General features: G+C 39.7%; 1 protein-coding gene across 1 annotated transcript; it reads left to right on the top strand.

Annotated features, from left to right (window-relative positions):
• Window positions 1–11,051: 11,051 nt before the first annotated feature.
• On the top strand, window positions 11,052–17,791 carry LOC117807569 (chymotrypsin-like protease CTRL-1). The gene is made up of 6 exons (XM_034676898.1): window positions 11,052–11,099; window positions 13,094–13,117; window positions 13,228–13,366; window positions 15,254–15,459; window positions 15,586–15,719; window positions 16,749–17,791. Exons 1-6 carry the CDS (start codon window positions 11,078–11,080, stop codon window positions 17,196–17,198), a joined length of 975 nt encoding a protein of 324 aa, XP_034532789.1. The 5' UTR covers window positions 11,052–11,077; the 3' UTR covers window positions 17,199–17,791.
• Window positions 17,792–23,808: the final 6,017 nt, after the last annotated feature.

Here is a 23,808-nt window from a genome sequence, read left to right as displayed (position 1 = left end):
TTAGTTTGATTGAAATTCCAATTTGTTTTTTTTTTCCCTTTCGGGGGGTAGCTTTTATTTTTAGATATGCTGTTTTTTTTTGTTAAGTCTGTATTTTCTGAACCAAATGCTATGATGGCACTGTTTGGTGAAAAGCACCTTCATGGCCTTCGTCACTCTTTTAGCCAGACGCTTCATAGTGCTTAAATGGAAATCCCCCACGCCTCCTTCCCATATAGTGTGGTTAAAGGACATTCTTCACTTTGTGAAGTTCGAGAGAACCAGACACTTAGTGAGAGGCTCCCTGAGGGAATTTCAAAAGATGTGGGACTCGTTCTTTAAGTATCTGCAAGAGCTGAACCTCTCTGAGACCCCTGATTAGGTGGTTACCTTTTTGGCAATATTCAAAAGTGATGTTGAGGGCGGCAGACTGACCAATAACAATTTATTTGTTTTGAATTGTTTTTATTTAATTTTATTTAATTTTTGTATTTTTGTATTTACTTAATTATTTATTCACTCTGTACATATTGATTTGTATACGCTTCTCTATATCAGTTAAATTCTAATATAATATGTACCACTATTGTTGTTGTTGTTGTTGTATGTCACTGTCTGTGTGCTGTCCTGGTTTTGTGTTGTTTGTATTTAACAAAATGTCAATAAACATATATGTGAAAAAAAAAAAAACTCTGTATTTTCTATGTTTATAAAAGCAAAAAAAAAAAACCAGGCTGCAAAGACCACAACACAACGGAAGTGTTTCCAGAGGACACTTAAAAGTGAGTTCCATTCTTATTTTTTAGACTAAGGGTTCCAAAACTTTTTTTTTCTGAGTTCAAAAAACTTCTGCACTGTTTAAAGATTTTGATCCATCCCTCATTAAAGTGGGTTAGCCCTGTTCTTGCTAGCTAACTTAAAGCTAGGGTTGGTAGTCTCGGAAAACCAGCATGAATTTGAATGTAGCTTTTTCTCATGACTCCGTCTAACCCCTCCCCTCCTCCCTCGGAGCTCCTCCAGAACGACGCCCCCCCGCTCACACGCCGCTGATTCTCGACCATATGATGGTGACTGATTCAAAACCGGTCCTCACCAAAACATTATCATAGTGAAAGTTAAAAACACAAACAAACATGGCTGCTGTTAGTACTCACAACTGTCATTCTAGCATTATCCAGTTGTACCAGTGACACGATATCAGGAGAAAAGTTATAACACATATATAACACTGTAACAGCTCTACTGTTTGTTAAACGTGTTCAGTGTAGATGTTCTTAATTCCTACAGTGTTGACGGTCAGTGAAGGCATCAGGAGAGGTGTAGAGTGTGTGAGCTGGAGAGTGGAGAGACGAGGAGAAGTTTTTCATTCATTCAAACATTGATTGTTGTTTTGTTGGTTGGCGTGATCACGGCCGACAGTGACCGGTTATTAAAGATCAACGTGTTCACGAATCGGCTCGTCATCACTACAGCGTCCGGACGGACGCTACAATAAATATATATTTTCTGTAGGACTTACTGAACGTCATTAATTATTCTACTTGTTGGTGAGAGCTTTTTCGACTCTGATCCGGACTACAGTCCTGAGCAAAGCACCTCATCAGGTCAGAGGGGACAGGCCTGAGGACGAGCGAGAGGGGCAGTAAATAGAGTCAGGGGAAGTAGAGGCAGGAGACGGGGACTCGGAGGAGTGCACGCCGGGGGAAATGTACGCGCAGGAGGAGGGCAGAACGGCTGGATGGGATTTGATTGGCTTAAAATTTGGGGAGCCAAAAAACGGTGATTGGTTGGTGTTTTCCCAGGTTTACTCCGGCTGTAGATAGCAGCTTTTTTTTCACTCTTTTTTAGGAACACATTATGTATTGATTACCATCAGGACATAAAGATCATTTTAACCAGTATGACAAAAAGTGGATCTAAATCTGACTACCAACCCCAGCTTTAAGTCGTGACGTGCAATAACGCAGCATCCTCTTTAAAGTCCATGAGGAGAGTTTAGAGCTGTGTGAGTCTGATGACAGAGTGCTGACAGTGTCACTATCACTATATCACATGTGAAGTTTGAAACCACTAAACTCTGCCTGATAACCTCAGCTGGAGATGCAGGGGGAATCTCTTCCTTCTTTAAATAAAGAGCAGAAAGCAGCAGAGGCTGAGGATGCAGAGGTTACTGTAGGTCAGATAACATTAAGCTGTAGGTAATACATAGGATTTAAATGACCCAGATAAATGACTTTAAAAATCACATAGAGATGTATATTCATGTTACAGAGACTCCTGCATTGAAATAATACTATAAGGGTATTAACATCAAAATATGGTGTCAACACAAACCCCTCTACTCTCAGTCTTCAACATGTTGATGCATTTTGTCACATTTGTAAGACAAGGATTTTTTAATTGTGTTTGTTTGCATTGCTATATTTTACTGCAGACGTTGAAATTAAGAGACATTTAAATTATTTGACTTGCATATCCGTTTATTAAATGTATTAATCTGCAGTTCAGGGTCATATATGGACATATATGCTGGGTATAGGCTGATTTTAAGATACTCGCGAAAATCTCCATTTTTCACTGTCCAATGTTGGCAGGTATGAATATGTGGCCCGGGTGTGAGACAGCATCAAGTGAAACTTGGAGTCTAACTTGTTGGGTGTTTTTCTTTGATTCTTAATAGTGATTGAAAAATGAATCACCTCAGGTGCTGTGTTTACATGACTGACTCATGTAGTTAATGGAGCAGTGGTTTTTAATGTACATTGGTAGTCGTAGTTTCAAAGTGTTGATTCAGTCGCGTGGGAACTGCGTCCAAGAACGCTCAGGAATATGTCGCGATTACATTCCATCAGCTAATAAACCATTGAGGACAAAAAAAATCATGCTTGACCAGTTTGGTGCGTGCAAGAGCACAGAAGCACGTCTGATATTTTTGTACAGCCAGGAGCTTGTTGAGTCAGATTCCATCTGTTGCTGTGATGTGATCTGACACAAAGCTTGAATAAGAGAGGACAGATAAAACACCTGATTACCTGCTGCTTTCAGACCAGCCCTGATGACGACGGCCTGGATTTTTTACCTATTATTTAACTATGCATTAATGCCACTTAAGTGAATTTTGACCAATTATTTCAATGAGTTTTAAACTTTTTAAGTGTTTTATCACTCTGTTGGAGTACATTTCATATACTGGGGCAATTCAAAGTGCTTACAATCATGTTGCTATCATGGAAAATATATTTTACATTGACTTATAATTTTATCATTATGCAGAACAGACCTGGAATAATCTCCCACACAATGTTAGACAAGTCCAAACTAAAAAGATTCCACTTTTAAGCTGCTTACTCTACTCTCTAATGGATGCAACCCAAATTTTTAAACCTTACTTTTTATTTCTTTTACTACAGATTTTTGCCACTTTCCATAAACTCCAAGGATTTTCTTTAAATTTCTTCCTTTATTTTGACAAACTGAGTTTTAACGAGACATTTTAATCAATTTTACTTTTATCCTTTATCTTATATTTTAAAATATTTTAGGTTTTAATGCTTATGTTTGTTTAATGTATTTTAGTGTCATATTTTCTATTGGGTATTTTGCAGTTTAATGTCATATATTAAATTTTGTATTTTACCATTTGATGTCAAATTTTTAATTGGATATTTTACAATTTTATTTTAAATTTTAAGTTGGATTTTTTTTACAATTTAATGTCATAAACGTAATTGGATATTTTAAAATTTAAACTCATATTCTAAATTGAATGTTTTTACAATTTAATGTCAATTAAAAATTGAATATCTTACAATTTTACCTCAAATTTGAAGTTGGATTTTCTTACCACTTAATGTCACAGTTTAAATTGGATGTTTTACAATTTTAATTTCATATTTTCTTTTGGGCATTTTATAATTTAATGTCATATTTTCTTTGGGATATTTTACAATTTAATATCATAATCCAAATTGGATATTTTACAATTTAATGTCAATTTCTAATTGTATATTTTACAATTTTACCTCAAATTTTAACTTGGATGTTTTACAGTTTAATGTCATATTTTCTTTTGAGTATTTTACAATTTAATGTCATCTTATAAAGTGGATATTTTACAATTTAATGTCATATATTAAATTTGATATTTTACCATTTGATGTCAAATTTTAAATTTTATCTCAAATTTGAAGTTGGATTATTTATTTTTTTTTACAATTTAATGTGAAATTTTAAATTGGATGTTTTACAATTGAATATCATATTTTCTTTTGATTATTTTATAATTTAATGTCACCTTCTAAAGTGGATATTTTTACAATTTTATCTCAAATTTTAAGTTGGATTTTGTTATAATTGAATGTCATATTTTAAAATCGGATGTTGTTGGGTTGTCGGGCACCCTGAGGGGGGGTCAAGAGGTTTAAGCTTTGGCCTGCAACCCAGAAAAGATTGAATCTGTGGGTCTTAATCTTTGAGAAGACGTTCTGAGATGAATTGATCAATTAAAGAGTTCATTTCGGTGAAGACAAGATCAGTTGTGATTCTGTGTTTGGACAGTAAGACTCTGCAAGTTACTTCAAAGCTTGATTCGTAAGGCAACTAGACTTGTGTTGTAATCCTGACTTCCTGTCCCGCTCCATCTGCAAGTCTTGCGTATCTGATCCAGGGGGCTCAGGAGTGCCGAAACCCAACTGAGCGGATCCAGTGGAAGTTAACACATTGACTAGAATAGAAACCTATCAGATTGCGGAAGCACCAGACTCGGATCTGGTGGAATATGGCCGTGACTCATCATGACTCTTGAAAATCAGGACTTGAGTCCGACTTGGGTCGCAGTCCTGGGCTCAAGCATGACACAGTATGGTTGATTGATGCCTGACCTGTAGCAGGATGCTCATAGAGCGTGGTGGCTGATGGTGATAAGCGTGGAATGTGGATGTAGTTGATGTGAATCTGAGTCCTGCCTATGACCTGATTTCTTGCAGCAGTAATCTGATCCAAACACAGATTTTTAATCAACTGCAAAACTTTCACTCCTTTTTTCAGAGTCAAATGAAAAGTATTCACGAGGATGCTAAATAAGCACACAAGTCCAAGAGTGCAGCTTCACAACACTTGTGTTATTCCAATGAGCTTGATGAGCTTCACATTGCACCAAGAAAAAAGCTTCAAAATATGTGAGACATAATCCTGGGTGTGCCGCATTGTTGGCCACAAAAGAGAATGAAAATATTCACATGCTGGAATTTCACCGATGAACACAGTTGGAAGCAGCAGTGATGGGTGAACCTGTTTATCAGTAGCTTTTACTGCACTGCAAAGCAAACAAGTTCATCCTTTAGTGTTCTTTTGTTATCTTTACAGCCATCATCTCTTCGACATGAGGCGTCAGAGTGCTGCCGGGTGATTCTGTTCAGGGATGAGCGATACCAAACTTTTGAAACGTGATGCCACAGTGATACTCGTTGATGTCGTTTGAACGATAGTAATACTGACAACTTTGTTCCTTAAGCCAAAAACAAACCACACGAATAAATGATCAGAATCTAGATTAAAAAAGTGAACAAACAGGATTTAAGATTGTAAACCTGAAAAGTTCAAATTACTCAAAATGTTTGTCGTGACTGATTTACGTAAGAGTTCCAGTTTAGTCAATTGTTTTCTTTCTTTTTTTATTTTCAAGTTTCCCCAACTCAGTATTCATTCGTTGCATTTCTTTATATTTTGAATTCATACATACTAGATGAAACTGAGTACATGTCATGGTTTGGTTAGTTCAGTGTCTCAGATCCGACTTAGAACCGGTTCCAATTGATCAATTCCATCGTAATTGTACACCTCAAATGTTATCGATTCTTCTTAACGATTCATTTCCCAGCACAACGTCACGTCATGGTACGTTCCATTACGTCACACACTGCGAGGCAGAACTCCTTCCACAACGAGGAAACATGGTGAGGACTAAGCGGTCCAAAGCATGGCTCCATTTTAGTAAAAGCAAATTCCCTCTGGCTCCAGGGGCCATGTCTGGAATCACGCGGCCGAAAATGAGGCACTGGGAGTGGGTAAAATACCACCATGATGACCCTCAGTAAAGAAAAGCGTTTTTCCTCTCCAAATTCAAAGTCTTTTCATCAAGGCTCCAGGAGCCACGTCCGGACTCACACCGCTGAAAATGTGGCACCGAGACCGGGTAAAATACCTTCGCGACGCCCCCCCCCGAAGAAAAAGCATTTCTCCTCTCCAAATTCAAAGTCTTTTCCTCCAGGCTCCAGGGGCCATGTCTGGAATCACGTGGCCGAAAATGAGGCACTGAGAGTGGGTAAAATACCACCATGATGACCCTCAGTAAATAAAAGCGTTTTTCCTCTCCAAATTCAAAGTCTTTTCATCAAGGTTCCAGGGGCCACGTCCAGACTCAAGCAGCCGAAAATGAGGCACAGAGACCGGGTAAAATACCTCCGCAATGACCCCCCCCCCCCCCCCGAAGAAAAAGCATTTCTCCTCTCCAAATTCAAAGTCTTTTCCTCCAGGCTCCAGGGGCCATGTCTGGAATCACGTGGCCGAAAATGAGGCACTGAGAGTGGGTAAAATACCACCATGATGACCCTCAGTAAAGAAAAGCGTTTTTCCTCTCCAAATTCAAAGTCTTTTCATCAAGGTTCCAGGGGCCACGTCCAGACTCAAGCAGCCGAAAATGAGGCACAGAGACCGGGTAAAATACCTCCGCAATGACCCCCCCCCCCCCCCCGAAGAAAAAGCATTTCTCCTCTCCAAATTCAAAGTCTTTTCATCCAGCCTAGAGGGGCCACGTTCTGGACTCACGTGGCCGAAAATGAGGCACCGAGAGCGGGTAAAATACCTCCGCGTTGTCCCCCAGTAAAGCGTTTTTTCTCTCCAAATTCATAGTATTTTCCTCCAGGCTCCAGGGGCCATGTCTGGAATCACGCAGCAGAAAATGAGGCACGGGTAAAATACCTTCGCGATGAACCCCCCCCAAAAAGCGTTTTTCCTCTCCAAATTCAAAGTATTTTCTTCCAGGCTCCAGGGGCCACGTCCGGACTCAAACGGCCGAAAATGAGGCACAGAGACCGGGTAAAATACCTCCGCAATGACCCCCCCCCCCCCGAAGAAAAAGCATTTCTCCTCTCCAAATTCAAAGTATTTTCCTCCAGGCTCCACGTCCGGACTCAAGCAGACGAAAATGAGGCACCAAGAGTGGGTAAAATACCTCCGTGATGACCCCCGAGAAAAAAAACCTTTTTTCCTCTCCAAATTCAAAGTCATTTCAACTAGGCTCCAGTGGCCACTTTCCGGACTCAAACGGCCGAAAATGAGGCACCGAGAGCGGGCAAAATACCTTCGCGATGACCCCCAGTAAAGAAAAGCATTTTTCCTCTCCAAATTCAAAGTCTTTTCCTCCAGGCTCCAGGGGCCACGTCCGGACTCACGAGGCCGAAAATGAGGCACTAAGAGCAGGTTAAGTACCTCCGCGATGACCTCCAGAGGAAAAGCATTTTATCCTCTCCAAATTCAAAGTCTTTTCATCCAGGCTCGAGACTTACGTGGCCAAGAATGGGGTCAACCTTTTGTTCAGTATGTTTAAGTTGAATATGTTCATGTTCAGTCTTGTGCGGACATAATTTTGGAAAAAATAAAATGGTTCCTTTTGGTGCGGAAGACTATGTAGAACTACTTTTTTTCCCCTCAAGAAAATACTCAGGAGAATTGATAAGGAATTTGATTGATAAAATCTTATCAGTTCCCACCCCTTGTGGGGGCGCTGCGGATGGTCATCCTTCAGGGTGGTCAAGACCCCTCTGCTTCAAGTTGGGGTCTTGTCTCACCCTATCTTGATTCTTTTTCCCATAAAAACCCGCTAACCATACATTATCCATTACTTGTTCGCCAGGCTAACATCAGGATGTTGTCATCCATTATCTTACCCAAAACATGATAATCCAGTTTAGGTTTAGGCACCAAAACTTCTTAGACAGGATTAGAAAATAAGAGTGGTTTTGTGGTTGCTTGGTCTGATATGAAAGAGGCTTATGAAAGAGGATATCCCAGGTGTGACTCGACATTTTATGGCTTTCATACATGACTGCAGAGTCTCTGAAGGAAAGGGAATGATGACCGACCAGTTTAATGTGTGAAAGAGCAAAAGGTACATGTGATTATATGACAGCAGCAACGTGGGTGTTGTTGTGAAAGGTTCACATGCAGTCTACAGATTGTGACATTTTGAATCAAGATTTCTGACTTTCTCACTTCTAACCCAGGACACTGCTGATCCGGCTCCTTTTGAAACCATAAGACAGTTGTAAAAAAAAACAAAAAAAAAACAGAAGTGACCGTGGCTGAATGTGTGGAAAAAGCACAAAGCAAACCCACAGATTTGTGAGGTTTAGACACAGAGCCTGCGTGGCTGGGTTTAGATAGCAGACTGTGGTTTTGGCATCACTTTAGGCTCTAGTGTATCATTCAGGCTTCACAGGTTTTGTCAGACATATCAAGGCTATGAAGCTGCATCACATTCACATTAGAGAACAGATCCTGATCATGGTGTTTTAAAGAGTACATCAAAACACGTGCATATTTTGCCACACAACAGGAGTTACATAAGACCCAAACCTGACCTCTCTGTAGTGCTTTAGAAGGGGAAAGGTGTCCATGGATGGAAATGTACTATTTTTCTTGTGTTGGTCATCATAAATCCAACCTGGTGAATTTTAGGTGGATGTTTTTTTCATGCTATCGGCACAAAAGCCTTTTGGAAAGTAGCTTACTATTACATCTGTTTGAAGGACTTGCCCCCTCTACCTTTCAGCAGACACAGAGAGGGACTACAGAGCTGCAGCAGATCCTCTAGAGCAGCTTTAAGTGGTGACTGTGAAGTTTCACTCTGCACAGCATCTTTTGCTCAAACAGCTCGCTCTCTCTCTCTCTGTAAAAGGAGCCAAATCCTGGAACTCTCTACCTGAACCCTTGAATCTTCACCACCTTTAAGAGAGTCAACAAATCCTGGTTCATTCAGCAACAAACCTGCACTCTGATTTTCTGCATGTTGTCACTGCCAAATGTGTGTTTTGCTGCACCATGCTGTACTTAAAACTCCCTGTTTTGACATTTGATTTTCTCAAAAGCCCTTCTGGGGATAGATGTTGCAAATTAGCATTCCCTACAAACACTATGACACTTGCATGGGATGGCTGTTCTCAGTTTGTCTATGTATACTGTATCCGTTCCTAACAAATACACTCCCAGCATGCAGGCCTGCTTGTCGAACCTAAGCCTCTATCCCTCTTTCCAATCCCAACTCGGCCTCAGCAGATGTCTTTATAACATGTCTCTAAAAGTAGTATGGGAGGTAGAGCCTTCGGTTATCAGGCACCTCTCCTTTTTGAATCATCTACCAGTCAGGGTCCGGGAGGCAGACACCCTCTCTACTTTTAAGAGTAGGCTTCAAACTTTCCTTTTTGATAAAGCTTATAGTTAGAGCTGGATCAGGCTTGGACCAGCTCTTAGTTATGCTGCTATAGGCTTGGACTGCCAGGGGAACTGACACACTGGGATCCCCTCTCTCCTCTCTCTCTCTTTCTATCAATTACTTTATGAACCATAGACCTTTCTGGAGTCCCTGAGCTCCCTTGTCTCGTAGGTTTGCTTTGACCTGCTACTGTGGACGTGCCAGACTCCAGCTGCTACAACTACTACTATCCGTCTCACCACTATCATCTCTCTCTCTCTCTCTTCATCTCCCTCTATCCCTTTCTCCAACTTAGTCTCAGCAGATGTGTGTCTAACATGAGTCTGGTCCTGCTGGAGGTTTCTGCCTGTTAAAGGAAGTTTGTCCTTGTCACTGTAACTTGCTAAATGCTGCAAAGTGCTCTGCTCATGGTGGACTAAGATGAGATCAGAGTCCTGTCTGTAAAATGGGACTGGATCTGATCCGGTCTTGATGTTTGGTCTCTGTTAATAATAGAGTATGGAGTACGGTCTAGACCGGCTCTGTTTGGAAAGAGTCTTCAGATAAAGTTTGTTTTGATTTGGCCCTTTACAAATGCAGATTGATTGATTGACTTGAGTCTCTTTATGTTAAAGTAGACATTAACATATTTTATATATTAATAATAATAATATTGTAATTATTATTGTTATTATTATAATAATTATTAATAATATGATCATTATTAGCAGCATCATGAATATAAATATGTTATTATTATAATTAATATTATTATTATTACTATTATTATCATAACTGTTATTATTTCTACGACTATGTTTATTATTATTATTACATTTATTGTTATTATTTTTTTTTTATTTTTTTTTTTTGCCAGTTCTGTTTATTGAGCAAAATTCAATGACATTGTTATTTGCATACAAATTTACAGTTTTTAGTTTTGCATTTAATTGTTATTATTAATATTATTATTTCATTTTCTACTACAATGTTTAATATTATTAACATTTTTGTTTTAGTATTATTATTATCAATATTAATATTGTTTTCATAATTATTAATACTATTTTATTGTTATTAATATTATTATTATTAGCATGGTCATCATTTTTTAAACTTGTATTATTACCATTATTATTAATACTACTATGTTTATTATCATTAGTAATAATAATAATAATAATTATTATAATAACTGATAAGACTTAAATAGCTCTAGGTACTCAGAGAGGCTTTACATGATCTTCAAAAAACAATAAAATAAAATAAAATAAAATAGTTAAATTACAAAAAACATGGATATGGAAGGAATGACTGAAGATAGAAGTCAACCTCTCATACTCATAACTCAGTCAAGCATAGCATGACTTAAAGATTAAGGTACAGACAAACACACAGGCATCAAGACAAACATGTTTAAAGGTCGTTTTTATTGTTCTTCCACTCAGGGAATTTGGTATGAAAGGCAGAAGAGGCTGACATAAAGAGGGGAGAATGGTGTTGTTGGAGAGGGGGTGTGGCACTGGGTGAGGCTTGGTTTCTGGAGTAAGGTATATAAAGGGGAAAGGAGAGTGGAGGAGGCACACCAGAAAAATGGCTTTCTACCAGTTTCTGTGCGGCTTGGCTGTGATGATCATCCTCTCACCCAATGGTAGGACACACTGATCAATATTCTTTAATATAATGATTTACATTTGTCATATGAGACTTACATTGGTATGGTACTTGAGTTAAAAGTAGATCTTAGCAAGCTATTCTTTTTAGCTTCCTGTTTTTAGAATGTTAATAAAGTAGATAAAATAATATTTTGGTGTCTTGTATTTTAGTTTTTTTTTATTTTTCTTAATTTCTATTATACATTTAATTTTCATCATTGTTGAACCATCTACTGTCTGTAATAATTCTGTAATATTAACTTATCTCATACAGTATTTCATTGTTTCTTTTTATGTGCTCAGATTTGAAAAAGCAAAACAATTAAAAATAAAAAAATAAAAAATTAGACAACAAAATAAATGAGATAAATAAATGTTGTTTAAAAAATAAAGAAAATACAAAAATAATAAATAATAACATTAATAATTATAATAATAAAAATGTATATATTATTATAAGAGTAACAATAACAATAACAATATTAACATACAAATTACAGTTACATTTCAAAAATAATATTAATCATAACACTAATAATAACAGTAATAATAATCCTAATTATCATTATTATAATAACAATAAAATTATTATTAATATTATTATTATTAACAATCATATTAACAGTATTAATGATAACACTGAAAACGTACCAAAATAATGAGAATAACAAAAACAAAATTAAAATAATAAAAATACTAATTAATATTAACATTAATATTAACACTAATAACAACACTAATAATACCAATAATGATAACAATAATAATAATAATAAATAATACAAATAATAATAATAATAATGATAATAATAATAATAATAATAATAATAATAATAATAATAATAATAATACAGTACTGGGCTTTAATAACTATAAATTAAGTTTCAGCTTTTTCGCACATATTTGAGACTTTATAATGTTACAATTTTGGGACTTTTTTCTCCCAAATTTGAAACTTTTTTTATTTAAAGTTAGACTTTTGGGCTTCTACACCTTAATATAGAGGAGAGGACAGGGGATAGGATAGTACAGGATAGGATAGGATAATCAGGAGACAGTCAGGGAATGACATGGGACGTGCAACTTTTTTAACCATTACACTTAATCTGCACAAATTTAAAACTGTATTGCAAAAAATCTGAGATTATAAAACCTCTCAAAATTGTGACTTCAATCGAAGAGTATTAGTCTTCTCCTCTGGTTTTCCAAAATTTCCAGGACTTGTCCGTCAAAGTCATTATTGTGCCGAGTTCTTTGGTGTTGAGAACAATGAGCAGTGAGCTGTCAAACAAAGGTGGGTTGATCATGTGGATTAACTGAATGGATTACAAGTGGACAGCTTTAATAACAGAGGTGTGATGCATGATGGATGGATTAAGATGACTGAATGATAAATGGACGTAGTGTCCGTGACGTCACCTGTCTGTTCTGAAGCCAATTGCCGGTGGGAGCCATATTGAAAACTCAAACTAATTTATGCTGTAAAGATCAGATTTTATGAATTTGTGTGTATGTGGTTTTCGGTGCTTTTGGAGCCAGCCTCAAGTGGACACTCAAAGAATTGCAGTTTTTTAGCACTCCCACATTGGCTTCAATTCTTGCGGCTGGAGGTTGCTGCTGGATTAAGATCCAATCACTCAAACCATGGACAGGGGTGGCCCAACGTGGTCCCTGATGCAACCCTAACTCTAAAAGTAAAAGTATTCCTGTGTGTACGAAGCCAATTGACGACAAAATAGTGACTCAACCTAACTTTAACCTCAAACTAACTCAACCTTAAAAAAGCCTGTAAATGCACATCCTGGTAGAAACATTTCAAGGGTTTAATAAATTAATAAATTTATCAGATTTTGTGTAAAACATATTTTTGAGTTGTGTATTTTTGTCGACTCACGTCTCTCTTTGGTATCGTACGTGTTCAAAAAAATGCAAGTCATCATCTCATTTTTTACCCACTTTATTAATAGACATCTTTGTGTTCTCATCACAGGGGGTCATTCAGATGGGATGCCAGGTGAGCATCAAACTTTACAACTTCTTCAACTCATGATAACTTCACAGGTTTACCAACTATGACAAACCCCATGTTGCATAATCTCAACACTTGAAATCTCTTCTCTTCAGCATGCGGCAGAATGATGAGAGGCCAAGATCCAGAAAACTGGCCGTGGAGGGCCGTTGTCGCCAATCATGAGGGTGACAAATGTCTCGCGATCCTAATTTCCAAGACACATGTCATTACAGGCAAGGACTGCGGTTCTGGGTAAGAGACCACTAAAGTATTGTTACTGAAAGTCTGTGGCTTACTAGTTGTTGGCTTGCAATAGTAAATAATACAAAGATACAGATCATGATCTAAGGACACATTAACGCCTTATTTAACTGGTGTTTCTTTATATCTTAAAGGGACAGCACACTTTGATGTTGATCTGTGGTTTTAATAGAGGTTATCATAAATAAGCTATTTTAAACCCTCCTGTTATGTTCCATAGACTGTATATATATTGGACAGTGTCGCTCCGCCTTTTCCCATTACACGGTTTTGAAGCCAAAATATCCCGTTCCAGAACGCTGCCATCTTGTAAATTTTCTGCAGCCAGAGCGCAGTAGGGAATTTCTGTGTTTCCACGGTAACAAGCTCCGCCCTACAGCGTAGCGTCCCAAGGTCCTATGGAGTTTCTCTCTACGGCAGCTGTGAATCAAAGTGAAACCGGATGTAAAACCCCGTTTTTTAAACTCTAATAACTAATGAAAAAGAAACTTTTCAGGAAAAAGAGGCCTTGAACACAAAACAGACAAATACTAACTACATATCACCAACATTCGTACCACGTGTTTTTGACCTATACTGCAGCCAGCCACTAGGGGGAGCAATTTTTGTGGCGGGCTCACTTCAAAACCGAGCAAGATGATGTCCATTTTATATACGGTCTATGTTGCGTTCAGGGTCAGATTGACCCATTTTAAAGTTCAAAAATAAAAATACAAATTTTAAAAGTATTTTTTCGGTATGAAACTTCTTTTGCGTACATTTCCCCGGCGTGCACTCCTCCGAGTCCCCGTCTCCTGCCTCTACTTCCCCTGACTCTATTTACTGCCCCTCTCGCTCGTCCTCGGGCCTGTCCCCTCTGACCTGATGAGGTGCTTTGCTCAGGACTGTAGTCCGGATCAGAGTCTAAAAAGCTCTCACCACGGGGGCTCTGACAAGCAGAAGAATGAATGACATTTAGTAAGTCCTACAGAAAATGTAGATGTACTGTAGCGTCCGTCCGGACGCTGTAGGGATGACGAGCCAATTCGTGAACACGTTGAGTTTTAATAAACGGTCACTGTCGGCCGTGATCACGACAACCAACAAAACAACAATCAATGTTTGAATGAATGAAAAACTTCTCCTCTCCTCTCTCCCACTCGCACACTCTACACCTCTCCCGATGCCTTCACTGACCGTCAACACTGTAGGAATTAAGAACATCTACACTGAACAGGTTTAACAAACAGTAGAGCTGTTACAGTATTATATATGTGTTATAACTTTTCTCCTGATATCGTGTCACTGGTACAACTGGATAATGCTAGCATGATAGTTCTGAGTACTAACAGCAGCCATGTTTGTTTGTGTTTTTAACTTTCACTATGATAATGTTTTGGTGAGGACCGGTTTTGAATCAGTCACGATCATATGGTCGAGAATCAGCGGCGTGCTCGTGCATGTGAGCGGGGGGGGGGGGGGCGTCGTTTTGGAGGAGCTCCAAGGGAGGAGGGGAGGGGTTAGACGGAGTCATGAGGAAATGCTACATTCAAATTCATGCTAGTTTTCCGAGACTACCAACCCTAGCTTTAAGTGGCGGAAGAAAGAACAATCCTTAGGGTTACAATAGGGCCTTCGCCACCATCGGTGCTCGGGCCCTAATAATAATTGTATTTGGTGCTTTGCATGAGAGGCCCTGTCCACATTCCATCTGAGACATTAAATATTATCCAACCGGCTTTTCTACTTTAATAATTTGCAGATTATGAACTAATTCCAATCAAATTGGATGTGAGAAAGCACAATCCCATCTGAAGTATTATACCCGCCTCCTCATTGTCGAGCCGGTTTAAATGCTGATCGGTGTAACGTGAACTTCTTTGTATCTTTTTCTTCCAGAGCACATGATGGACAAGTTTATGTGGGAAAAAGGAGCAACGAGTCAGAACCATTAGAGGTTGCATCCGTCCATTGCAGTCCTCACGGACACAATGTATGTCTCCTGGAGCTGTCAGAACCTGTTAACTTCACAGAGTCCGTGTCCCCGATCTGCTTGCCAGCAGAGGGCAGCACTTTCAAGGACCGAATGGACAGCTTCATCATTGGTAAGACCACACGGCACAAAAAACAAAGAGGAACGTTTTCCTCTTTATTCTTCTAATAAATAATACATTGTTCGTACACGCTTGGTTTTTGGCTCACCAAATTCAATTTGTACGTCCCTTTTTAAGGCTCACCTGTCGAAGAAAAGGAAGAGGTACCGTATGTTGGATACAGTCGGTGTAAATGTTATCATCATGATCTCTCAGAGGGTACGATCTGTGCTGGACGTGGAATGCGTCATGGCATGATGGAGCGATGTAAGGTGACTACAACTTTTTGTCTAATTGTGATACAATGCCTTGTTTCCCTCTACCAGTTCCGTTGACCTTTCTCCTGTTACATCGGGTTGCGTTAGCGCAAGTTTGATGTCAGATACTACGTCCATTATTTATACAGTCTAAGATAATATAAGATTTATTCGGCCCACAATGGGGAAATTCATGGAGTTACAGCAACAAACAAGAAGGTGTGCAAAACAAGAATTTCAACAAGAATATATATAGAAAAGGAAAGTCCATCAGAGACGACAGCTTGGCCATAATTCTCCTGTCAGCCACCACCTCCACAGGGTCCAGGACTGAGCTGGTCTTCTTCACCAGTTAGTTCAATCTTGCTCTCCTGTATCCTGTCCGCCCACAGCAGGGGAAATTCTTCCACTGTGGTGTTAGTGTCCGGTGTTAGCTCTGTTAGCATGATGCTACTCTGCCAGTATTCCCTCTGGTGCTTGGTTAGCTCGTCCACCTTGTCGTAGATAGATCTTACATTCCCCATAACGGTGGGTGGAAGGACAGGTCCATGTCGTCTTTTCTTAGCTTGCACCTCAGTACCAGCACGTCATCCTTGCCTCCTTCTCCTCAGCTCGCAGGGAACATCGGGCCTAGCATCATTTAGCATCAACATGCTACGGGCTGCTAACAGCTGATCTCGTATGTAAACAATGTTACCATTGGATACACGCAGGATCTCCGGACACAGACAGGAACAAAAATAGTAAAAACACCACTGCAAACGTAGCCAGTTTTGGTGTCCATGGCCAACAGATGAGTCGTTAAAAGACATGACAGGCTTCAAATACAAAGATAACTAAACAGATATGAAAAAAGAACAACAAAGAGAGAGCTGCTGCAACAAGCAGCCACTCCAGCAGCGCTAAGCAACAGAAAAAAAGAGTCTTTGGTCCAAAGAGGTCAGACTATGGATACCAAACAGCTGACAGTAGTTTATCTTTGAGCAGGAAGGATGCTTCTGTGCAGATGCTAACCCATTAACTGTTACTAATCTCTTTCCACAGCATGATGATTCAGCAGGTGTGCTGATGATCGTCAAAAACGAAACCTGGATTCTGATCGGAGTTTCATCATCAGATCAAAACTGCGATGACTCTGAAGGTCCTAAACTCTTCAGCGGGCTGTCGAAGTACCAAGAATGGATCGAGAAAGCCACTGACATAGGCGAACAAAGCTTTGTTGAAGGTGAGGCCCCAGAAGAAGAAGAAGAAGACTTCGAATGTCCAACACCTGAACCCACCCATCCACCTCCCGAGTGTCCACATTACCCCAGTTGTCCACCTCCCGAGTGTCGAAAGCCCAACTGGTGTCCACATCCCCCCAGGTGTCCATATGCAGCACCAGAGGATTGCAGGGATGAAAGTGTATTTGGAAGTGGTGTAAGCATGATGCCCTCTTCCCCCTTCATCTTACTCTGTGTTTTGGCTCTTTCACTCTACTCCACTAATTGGTAACGGATAAATAAAAGCGTGAGAGCACTCAGCTTTAAGTTCTTAGTGTGTAACTCACGGGGTTTCATTAAGCACATTCTCATTTTTATGTGGTAAAAAGGAAAGTAAAATGAATAAACCAGATCACTGGGATAATCAATATATCAAATCAACCATGTGCATCTTTGAATAAACTATAATTTCACATGTTGCTTGATACTATAATCTTCCTGACATCTTTGGTGCAAGGTCTTCAGCATGGGTGGAGGTCATATATGTGTCATTATGCACTAAAAGATAACGTCATCTATGAAATGTTAGAGGCCTGTCAGAGCACTGGAAACCAAATGTTGGCCTTCTCATTAAATATACTGTTGATTTCTCAGAGTTTGTATTGTTTGTATGTGTATTTTATTTTGAAAGTTGATCACATGGTCAGGTTTTGTGTAAAATTCACATAAATGAAATAAACTCCCATGTACCCTGATATTAAGCTTGTATTGTTTGGTGAAGAGATGCTGATTCCTGATAGATGTGATTTATGATGGTATCATACAATGAAAGAGGATATTTTTTCTTGACCTTATTGTGGATTACAGGCAATAAAAAATGTAAACACATTGATGCACTGTTGACTTATTTTGTTAAAGCTAACATGTTAGCTCCACTTTCTTATCCACACACTCATCAGACATGAAACAACATGTAGTTCAAGTGTTCTTCGAAAAATGCAAGTGTCCTATATCGGTATTACCGAGTACTGATTCACGTAAAATCAAACGGTACCATGTTTTGGTACCTGAACGCATCCTTGTGACTGTGAGGGAGTGGAAGAGGAGGCGATTTTTCCAGAGACTGATCGGGTGGACGTCTCTGCTCTCTGCCATAGACTGTATAAAATATGGACGTAGTATCCGTGACGTCACCCATCTGTTCCTGAGAGCTGTTTTGAAGCCAATCGACGGCGGCAGCCATATTGGAAATGTGGAACTCAACTAGGCAGAGTGTGACGTAGTTTGAGCCTCCTAGCCAACAGCTATGTGTTCCAGACCGGGAGTCACTTCAGTCATGTCCTTATTTGGGCAAAAACTCGTAATCTTAATGTTTTCTGAACCATCACGTTAGAAAAAAATTCACCCCCGTACAGTGTGTGCCGATAGAGAGATTAGCTTCGTAGGGCCAAGCCGTTTTTTGAACCAGGCTGTAAACATGTTTATTAATGCTGGAAAGATCGTCTTTTTCCCATTCCTGTCTATGTGGTTTCCGGTGTTTCTGCAGCCAGCCTCAAGCGGATTTTCGTTGTTTTATGTATTGCAGTTTATAACACTTCTGCGTGGGCTTCATCGTTTGAGACCGGAGGTTGCCGCTTGCTCTCTGCCCGGGTGCGCGCCAAAGGGAGCCTGCAGCTGACGGTCGCGCACACTCACCGCAAGGCAGAGCTGCAGGAGGATTGAGTTGAGACGGACTCTCTCGCTCCGACTACCTGCCCTGTTTATAACCGTTCCTGTGTGCGTGAATGACCAACAAGTAAGTTGTGTGTCCTGTTATTATAAAGAGGTGGAGAACTGACTTTTCCCTGTCCGCAGGCATTCACGTGTGTTCATTGATAAACTCCCGAAAGAGCAATTAGACGCCACGAGCACGTGTGTACCTTTCTGGAGTCCCTGAGCTCCACTGTCTCGTAGATTCCTCTGAGCTGCCGTAGACGTCCTCCTGCTGCGGACGATCTGGACTCCAGCCGATACGGACGTGCTGGACTCCAGTGGCAACAGCTTCTACGACTCATCTCATCACTATCACTTCTCTCTCTTACTCCCCTCTATCTGTCTTTCCAGACCATACTCGGTCGAGGCATGATGGCTGTCTAACATGAGTCTGGTTCTGCCTGAGGTTTCTGCCTGTTAAAGGAAGTTTTTCCTCACCACTGTAACTAGCTAAATACTGCGATGTGCAATGCTCATGATGGATTAAGGTGGGGTCAGACTGAGTCTTACCCTGTCTTGAAGTTGGGTCTCTGTACATAATTTGACATAGAGTGGTCTAGACCTCCAATGTTTGTAAAAGCGTCTTGAGATAACGTTTGTTGTGATTTGGCGCTATATAAATAAAGATTGATTGATTGATGATGATACCTAATCACCTATATAATCCTGTTTCTGTTCATTTCATGTTGAAGAAATTTATATATAGGCCTACAAACAGTTGGATGTAGTTTTGATATATTTGTTAAAGTTGGAACAGTGAGGCCAATTCCCTTATTTTTGCTGTAGACTGGAAACATTTGGGTTTGACACCAAAATATGAACATGAAACAAGAGATCAACATTTCAGCTTTTATTTCCAGGTATTTCCATCTGGATCTGATACACAACTTAGAAGATAGCATTATTTGTAAAGGAACACCACGTTTTTAGGTGAGCAAAACTATTGGAACAGATACACTTAAAATAAATTAAAGTGAATAAGACTTAATATTTTGTTGCAAATCCTTTGCTTGCAATAACTGCATCAAGCCTGTGACCCATTGACATCACCAAACTTTTGCATTCTTCTTTTGTGATGCTTTTCCAGGCTTTCACCGCAGCCTCTTTAAGTGGTTGTTTGTTTTGGGGGGGGGGGGGGGTTACTCCCTTCAGTCTCCTCTTTAGCAGGTACAGATCCCCGAAATAGTGGATCACTTCAAATATCTCGGACTCACCCTGGACAATAAACTCAACTTTGATTGAGTCAACTCTACTCAGTCTTCACACTACTCCCCTCCGGTCGCAGGTACAGATCCCCTTACTGTAGGCGAGCCCGGTTTGGCAGAAGCTTCGTCCCATCGGCCATAGCACTGCTAAACAGAATGCCACTGTAATGTGTCCGGTGTGTTTATATGTGTCCGGTGTCCATATATGTGTCCAGTGTGTTCATATGTGTTCGGTGTGTTTTATATGTGCCCAGTGTGTTCATATGTGTCTGGTGTGTATATTTGTGGGATGCGGGGCACCATTGCTGTGAGGCTGGGTGGATGGTTATGGTTATTGTGTTCATACATGTATTCCTGTACAGACGGTGGCAACAAATCTCATTATTAAGGACAAATAAAGATCTATCTATCTAAAGTTGGTATCGAAAAAAGTATCGTAGGTATCGGTATCGAACATCTTTGAACGATACCCAGCCCTAGTCCTGTAAGTGTTTGTTTTTCACCATTTTGAGGGTGTTATCTTTAAAACTATATTGAACTGTAATAATAATAATAATAATGACAACTGGGATTTATGTAGCGCCTGTCAAGAAACCCAAGGTCACTTCACAGGGTCAGGTAGGGGGTCTGGGGGGGTAGGTGGAGACAACCCTATCTAATGGGGAAAGGCCTTGAGGAAAAGTTGCATTTTGACTGCTTTTTTAAAACTGTCCAGGGTTGGGGCGCTGCGGATGTCGGGAGGGAGATAGTTCCACAGAGTAGGGGCTGCCACACTGAAGGCTCCAAAAGTCTGCAGCTTCCCACAGAGCTACCTGCCAGTGCTTGCTTTTTAGGTCTTTGCATCCACTAATTTATTATGGTTTCATTTCCGTCTTACATTAGAAGCCCATAGTGGGATTTGAACCCAGAATCATCAGATTGAAAGGTGGCAGACCTATCCTCAACATCACAGTACTGCCTTGAGGTCCATAGAAGACTCGGTGTTGTGATTCAACCTCTCATGCTGGGAAATAAATTGCTCATAACTGGTTTAACGCTTTTGAGGGTCAAAGCTGCAGGCAAACCCACAGGAATCAAGATAAATATGTTTGAATGAATGGATGTTTTTTTTTCTACTCACATGACGCAGAGCAGTGGCATGAACAGGACATTTTAAGAACATGCAACAATAGTTCATTGGAAGGTTTGGCACAGTGGGTAACAATGGGTGGGGCTAAGTATTTCGCCAAAGCTGATTAAAAGTGAGGAGCAGGCGAAGTAGGCACAGTACGAAAATGGCTCTCTACCAGTTTCTGTGTGGCGTTGCTGTGACGATCATCCTCTCACCCAACGGTAAGAAAGACTTTTCTCATATTAGACTTATCTTTCATGCTGAGAGCAGTAAGCAGGGAGGTGTTTGAAAAAAAGTGTGTCAGAGCCAGCTCCTTTACGTGAACGATATGAGCCTGATCCAGTTTGGGAGCCGAAAGAGCCGGGCTGAGCTGAGCCAAATGATCTGGATCACTAAAAGGAGCTGGATTTCCCATCATGAGTCAGAGTAAATAAGACCCCTCTTACACCTTGTGTTAACGTATGGATATGGCTGGTATAAATGGGCTAACAGGGCGAAGCCTTCCCCGAAATATTCTTCAAATAACTTTGAACAGATTGTTTTAATTTTTGGTGAAACTTGGTGAAACCAAACCCAATAGTTATCAGAGATGGGTAGAGTAAACCGAAACAGTACTCAAGTAAAAGTACTGTTATTTTACAATGATGTTACAGAATCAGAATCAGCTTTATTCGCCAAGTATGCTTGAACACACAAGGAATTTGACTTCAGTAAACTGTGCTCTCTTTGTACAAGGCAGAATAGGAATAAGAATAAGAACTACAATAAAAAATAAAATAAAAATATAATAACAATAACCTTAGCTATAAATACAAAGAAACAACAAATAGGCTTGACTAATATGTACAGGCTAAAATAATATGATAAAGTGCAGTGGTGAGTTGCAGAGGTAGTACTCAAGTAGAAGTAAGAGTACTCTTAGAATGAAGTACTTGAGTAAGAGTAAATAAGTACCTAAAAAAACCTACTCAAGTAGTGAGTAACTTGTGAGTAGTATCATATATAAAATTGTATTGTATTGGAAACGCTAATAACAATGTGAAGTGCACACTGCCTTTAATAAAGTGACATAAATAGGAAAATGCCAAAATGAATGCTGTTAGGCATGGTTTACTTTCAAACATTAAAGAAAGAGAAGCTGCAATGTGCTCAAACTAATGTACCCGCTTTCATTTTTTAAAACAAGCTGAAACTTCAAACTGTGTCTGAGATGTGATCAGAACACGGGAGATTTAATGATCTATTCATCTATGATACTCTAACATTAAAATAAAACAGATATCTATGCCTTCCAAACTTTCTTTTTTAACCTTTAACTTATTTTCAGTACATCTTACTTTAAAACATAGAACCCTAAAGTGTTTAAAAAGGCCATGAACTCAGTCCTGAAGAATCTCTCTGAGGTGACTGTTGAGCTTCAGAAGCAGCTGTTTTTATCAGCATGCTACCTTACTGCTCTTATAAGTTACATTAGAATACTTTCCAACATTTCTAACATGCTTTTAAGATTTTATGTTAACCAGCATGATCATTAGCTTACCTAACTGATAACTCACCATGACATGCTTTTTAAGATTTAATTGTTCTATGTTGAAGCTCAAGATTTCCACCTTTAAGAACAGAGTAAGCAGCGCATAATGTGACTGTTGCTCCTTGTCTTTTGGAAGTTAAAAGAGAGTCTGGATGTTGGGCACAGAGTAAACGTGTTCCTCCAAAGGGGACGCAGGTATAACCATAGACTGTATAAAATATGGACATAGTATCCGTGACGTCACCCATCTGTTTCTGAAGCGCTGTTTTGAGACCAATCATCGGCGGTAGCCATATTGCTTCTGTCGAGCCAGTGTGACCATAGACTGTAAATAAAAATGGACAGCGTTGCTCCGCCTCTTCCCATTGTACGGTTCTGAAGCCAAAAAATCCCACCCCTGGGTGCAGCCACTGTGCAGCCAGAGCCTGTGAAGCCACTGTAATAAGCTCCGCCCTACAGCGTAGCGTCACAAGACACTGTGTGTCATTTGAAGTTTCCCTCTACGGCGGCTGTGAATCAAAGGAAACAGGAAGTAAAACCCCGTTTTTTAAACTCTAATAACTTCAGGAAAAAGAAACTTTTCAGGAAAAAGAGGCCATGAACACAAAACAGTCAGATACTAACTACATATCACCACAGCATACGGATGTGAGAAATATTCATACGATGTGTATTTATTTTTCAAAGTTTGACTGCTCTCCCATTCAAATGAATGGGGGAGGCAGATTTTTTGACCTATACTGCAGCCAGCCACCAGGGGGCAGACACACTGCTGAAAGCTTCACCACCAGGGGAGCATTCGGCTTCCTTGAGTGTGACGTAAAGAGGTGGAGTTTGAGTCTCCTAGCCCTCTCATTGGAAGACTCATAATCTCAATATCTTTGAAATTGCCGCGTTAGAAAAAAATTCACCCCCCTCAAAGTGAGAACTGATCCAGAAATGAGCTATCCAGACTACACTGGTCTTTTGTACAACATGTTTATTTCTGCTGTAAAGATCAGCTTTTTCCCATTTATGTGTATGTGACTTCCAGTTCTGCTGGAGCCAGCCTCAAGCGGATCCTCGATGAACTGCAGCTTTTAACACTTCTGCATTAGACTCATATTTTTAGACCGGAGGTTGCCGCTTGGGTATAACGCAGCCTCTCTCCTCAGCTGATGGTGGAGGAGGGGGCGGAGCTACTCCTCCGTTCTTTCGAATGTTGGGTTTTAACATTATCTGTTGATTTCTCAAAGTTTATAATCTGTATTTTATATGTAAACTTTACCATATGGTCGGGTTGAATGTAGCATTTCCATACAAT

This window comes from Notolabrus celidotus, chromosome 23 (genome assembly GCF_009762535.1).
Source record: "Notolabrus celidotus isolate fNotCel1 chromosome 23, fNotCel1.pri, whole genome shotgun sequence".
NCBI classification, from domain to species: domain Eukaryota; kingdom Metazoa; phylum Chordata; class Actinopteri; order Labriformes; family Labridae; genus Notolabrus; species Notolabrus celidotus.
Note: the sequence above shows the minus strand (reverse complement) of the source record. Positions and strands in the feature narration are given on the sequence as shown.